Source organism: Pinus tabuliformis, chromosome 6 (genome assembly GCF_031772625.1).
Source record: "Pinus tabuliformis cultivar Carrire ecotype Pingquan chromosome 6, CPIR1, whole genome shotgun sequence".
Taxonomy (NCBI): domain Eukaryota; kingdom Viridiplantae; phylum Streptophyta; class Pinopsida; order Pinales; family Pinaceae; genus Pinus; species Pinus tabuliformis.
The window spans coordinates 1,264,064,299-1,264,069,046 of NC_142292.1; the positions used below are offsets into that span (position 1 = coordinate 1,264,064,299).

The 4,748-nt window shown below is 36.5% G+C and overlaps 1 protein-coding gene across 1 annotated transcript; it reads right to left on the reverse strand.

Annotated features, from left to right (window-relative positions):
* Positions 1-592: 592 nt before the first annotated feature.
* Positions 593-2,742, reverse strand: LOC149263259 (THO complex subunit 5B-like). The gene is made up of 3 exons (XM_089387190.1): positions 2,006-2,742; positions 1,566-1,912; positions 593-821 (listed from the first exon to the last, which is right to left on the reverse strand). The coding sequence occupies exons 1-3, from the start codon at positions 2,555-2,557 to the stop codon at positions 593-595; spliced, it is 1,128 nt and encodes a 375-aa protein (XP_089243316.1). The 5' UTR covers positions 2,558-2,742.
* Positions 2,743-4,748: the final 2,006 nt, after the last annotated feature.

Here is a 4,748-nt window from a genome sequence, read left to right on the forward strand (position 1 = left end):
TCAGTGCCTTAGCAATCTTGTCACAACACTCTGCTAAACCAGCAACTTCTAGTTCAATTGCATCCAAAGCCTTCTGAGTAGATTTTGAAGCAGAGAGAAATTTTTCGTTGATGGCAAGAGCTCGCTTTTCAATTGTGGATCTGAGATTCCTTCTAGCTTGCTAATTATTGTTGGTGTAGAAGGACGAGAGTGTGTTGAGAGATGCAAGAAGATCCGGTGAATCCGTGCGAGCTTCAAGTACCTTCTTTAGCTTGCGAGACAAACCTGGTGCCAGAGCCACCGCCATGACTCTAACTCCAGACCTCCTGCGTTGCCTTCTTTCTGAATTCTTTCATGCTCTGCAGCATTCCCAACTAATGGAAGCAAGATAACGCTCATAAAGGAAACTGACACTTTCTAGTTATCAGATGCCCCCTTCATTGTATTAACAAGATAACTGGACAGAAAAGAAACAAATGTAGTCACTATAGCCAGCCATAATACTGCTTCCCACAATGTTAGCTATGGAAGATCGTCTTCATAAAAACATCAATATCTGGATCAGGTTTGATGCCAGCCTGTTTTTCTTCTTCTAGAAAGCTCAACTAACTTTTCATATCTGGTTCCAACCCCTTGACATCGGCCAGAGAAGTCCATAGTTTTTCAAGGAAAAGTTTGGAATAGTCGGCAGCGATCTGCTACCAACATATACATCTGCATCTATGCTCAAATGCTCAAAACGAACTTCAATCTTGGGCATGTCGATGCCCACTTTGTCGATCCTGTTGCAGAGCTTCAATAGAAACTGCTCGTTGTCATCTGCTGCAAAGCTGAGACATGCACTGCAACCGTATTACAATTTTATTACAGCCTTGACGGCCGGATCTGATAGAATTTCCAACCATATAAGATGGAATGTCTTTTAAAACCCACAAGGGCGCAACACCGTTAGCATCCCACTGGTAGATGAGAGAGCACCCGACCAAGATCCGTCGAAAAAACTATTGGACAACTATAAATGTGAGAGCGCATGCCCACATACACCTATGGTCTGGCAATTCTGAACTATTTTCCTAATCGCTCCACGTACGAAGATGCCGAGGCTGGGGAGTGCAGAAAGCAAAAAAAAAAACAGAGTCTCCACGTTTGTAAATCTAGCCGAGGAGGTGAAGGCCCCTGGAAATGTTGGTGTCGTAGCAGGTAGAGTTTCTCGTACAGTTGTAGCTTCTTTAGAGCGACTTAAAATTCTATTGTAGGTTCAAAATCCTCTTCACCGTGACATGAAAGATGTGATGGAAAACTACATTAATGACTTCGATCAGGGCTCTACATCAGCGTCCTCCTTTGGTTGATGCAATGCGTCCTCCACAACTTCCTCTTCCAGCGAAGCACTCAACAATGAAGCACTCACCTAATTTTAGGATCTCAGCCAGTGAAGTGCTCAACTAATCTTCCGATTTCAAAAGTTTAGCTCAAAGGATATCTTCTACAATTTACATGAGGAATTGGCGCGATCTCTTCCATATTTTATGAACTGAAACCTGATTTTCCTCGTCCATTATTTTTGGGATTTGTTGTCATCTTGCCACTTTTTTCCAAGGCAACATCTCTTATCTTTCTCCAATGCCCCAACTCTCATCTTTTTCAAACGTAGCAGCTGACTTTCTCCCTCACGAAGTGACAGTCTCTGCCTCGTTTCCTTCCATAAAATTGAGTTTCGCCTCCACCAACATTCTTCTCCTCTTCTCTCCTGCTCTAAGAGTTGCTGTAGCAACACTGCTGCTCCGTTTGCTAACCTGTGTTTTTCTTCATGTTGAGGTAAAGCCTTTAGAATGTGGAGATTGACCTCAGCTTCCATCGCCCGAAGTTCATTATACCATTCAAAACTGGAATTTTCAAGGACTTCTACCCCAGATAGATCAAGTATGCCTGCCTTTGTATCAGGAAGAGAGGGTTTCAAGTTATCATAAAACAAGCACAAGGCAAAACTAGGTGGCCTGAGAGGATACTCCATGCTTATTTTTACCTTTGCTTCCAACTCAACTGCCTTCTGACAAGGACCATTTTCTCTCCTGTATATTAGACAGAACTCTCTGACTGCAAAATCCTCCCAGGCCTTTCCAACTTTACTACCACATCTAACATCTACTGCAGGATCTACTTCCAATTCTGTTTGTACTAATTCAATCTCATTAAGATCAGTTTGCATTGCCACAGCTAGATCTTCCCAAAAATCTTCACTTAAATTGTCTCCAACATCCAAGCTACCATAAATAAAACCTCTATGTTGTCCGGATTTCCCCCTTCTGGGAACCGCACTTCTTGAAATGAAAGTGAGATGGCTGGAACTTTCAAAATCAGATTCTTTCGTTAACGTGGTTGAAGCATGTGTTCCTGATGGGAGCTCCCCATCTTCCCTCATACTCTCTAATTCTGCTTTTAGAGAACCACCCTCTCCATCCAAAACAAGTGATGTATCAGTCCCTGGCTCTTCTCCAGCAATAGAAGTTACTGAAATCTGATTATGTCCAACTTCCACTGAAGACCAGCTGTGCAAACTGCATTTAGAGCTGTACATTGCCCATGGCACATTTCTGGATGTTAAAGGTGGCACCTAAGTTTTGATAACAAGTCAAGCTGCTCCAGTGGTGATGACTCACTTAAGAGCCAGCTGAGACTTCTTTCTAGCCCGAATCCGCTGCAAAATGGTTTGTACACGATGTTGTTGTCTATATATGTTCATCCCTGCCAAAATAGATGCACCTTTTGTGGCTTCATTGTTTCCAGATATGTTATCAGCAAGCAGTGGAGGAGCTTCAGGCAAAAAGTCAATGCCTGCCAAGTGATGAACCCATTTAAATGGCCTTTGTGCTCTTTTCTCATCATATGCAAAGTTGACACCTCCTTGCACACCATCAATCCCAACACAAACAACGTGCAGCTTTAGCAAGTATTCAAATTTCAACTTTAGCAGTGTTACATTAATTTTTTTTAAACTAAATTAAAATTATTTTGTTTTTTTTTTAAGACTAAAATTGTTTTATTTTGTTTTGTGTTAAAAAAACTACAAAAAGGAAAAATAAATAAATAAATTAATTTTTATTTATTTATTTATTTATTTATATTGTATTAAAAACTAAAAAAAATAAAAAATGAAATGTATATATATATATATATATATATATATATATATATATTTGAAACTAAAATTTAAATTTCTTTTCCAATTAAGAAATTAAATTTATTTATGATGATTTTATTTTTACAAATTGAATTTCATTCCTAATTTTTTTTATTTTTTTATTTTTATTTTTATTTTTATTTTTAATTTAAATTGAATTTTATTCTAATTTTTATTTTATTTTATTTTTTATATTGTTTTTTTTTTTTAAATTGAAATCTTTTAAAAAATTAAATTTTATTCTAACCCTAAAACAACCTAGGATATTTTATTGATTTAAGATGATTTTTTTAGCAAATGGAGACAAGTATATTGCTACCCTGAAAACATTTATAAACATTCTACTTTCTGATCCTCGAGATCGTGTGAAAACGCAGGAGGAGAGCATACTTATTCGAAACATAAAATATGATCCTACCTACTCTATGCTAATTGAAAATTACAAACTATTACGTGTAATTAAATTTCCAGTGTAACCATTCACGCAATAGTAGTAAAAATATATTCATTTTCAATTTCCCAATTTTAAATTGAAAATATACAAGGATGATCGAATCTAGTTTTTGTGAGTATGATCTAATGAAATAAAAACAAAATCGATCTAACCTCGTACTTGTTTGAAACCATCAAAACCACTTGTCGATAAGGCTTTCATAGGCGTGATTTCCACTCTGATTCAGATCATGCTGCAACTTCTCTTCGTCCTCCTCATTCTCCTGTTCAAATAATTGTTCATCATTAGATATACAGGATGATTCTTCAAATGTTAATTCATTATTTTCTTCTAGAGGAGTAGTTAAGCTTTTGGCTACTGTCAAGATCTCCTCTTCGCAAGAAGAGGAGATCCTTACACTTGCTAGGATCTGAGCGAGTTGTTCCAAACTTATACTCATTTTTTATTGTGTTTTATTTTTGTTTTTTTTAGTGAATGGGGGGTTTTTGATTTGTGTTCTATTTCTATGTTTCCTATATGAGAATAAACTTAAATGAAAATTCCTAAATGCAACTAACCGTGAATGATCCTAAATACAAATTCTTCCTAAACAATCTTCTTAACTAGCTTACATCTAAGTTTGCTTCCCCGACAACAGCGCCAAAAATGTTGGGCGATTTAGTTGTCTGCTAAATCCCTGTCATTAAATTTATCAATCCGGGGTATCGTAAACTTAGAAGCAAACCAAAATATATGAGACCTTAGATGAAACGGGTGTAGGAAGTTTGTTTAGAATGGAAATGCATATTACAAATCTAAACTGTCAAATCTATTTTATGAAAGCATACAAAATATTTGATCAATGGAATTATTTTACTTTAGAAGTTAGAGAAGAGTCTCTTGTTCAGGAGTCCTGATTGTCCTTCTACAATCTTCCTATAATAACATTACCAAACACCTAAGAAAGCAAGAAAGAAAGTATGTAAATGAAAGCAAGTAAATATTGTTTTCAATTCAATTCTTAGCTCATGGAGAAGGGTCTCCTAACTTAGGAGGACTTGATTGCCCTTCTCACATAAAAACTATATACTGAAAGGGAATCAATATTCACATAAATGTAATCTAGGAAAGCATATGAGAAAGTAAATCTTATTT

What these genes read in the sequence shown, in the direction of transcription:
- LOC149263259 (XM_089387190.1), bottom strand. Translation starts at nt 2,557, where the DNA reads ATGTACAGCTCTAAATGCAGTTTGCACAGCTGGTCTTCAGTGGAAGTT. An exon ending in CAGTTGAGTTGGAAGCAAAG is followed by an intron (nt 1,913 to 2,005) that starts GTAAAAATAAGC and finishes CCTGATACAAAG; the next exon opens with GCAGGCATACTTGATCTATC. An exon ending in TGTTGCCTTGGAAAAAAGTG is followed by an intron (nt 822 to 1,565) that starts GCAAGATGACAA and finishes ATACGGTTGCAG; the next exon opens with TGCATGTCTCAGCTTTGCAG.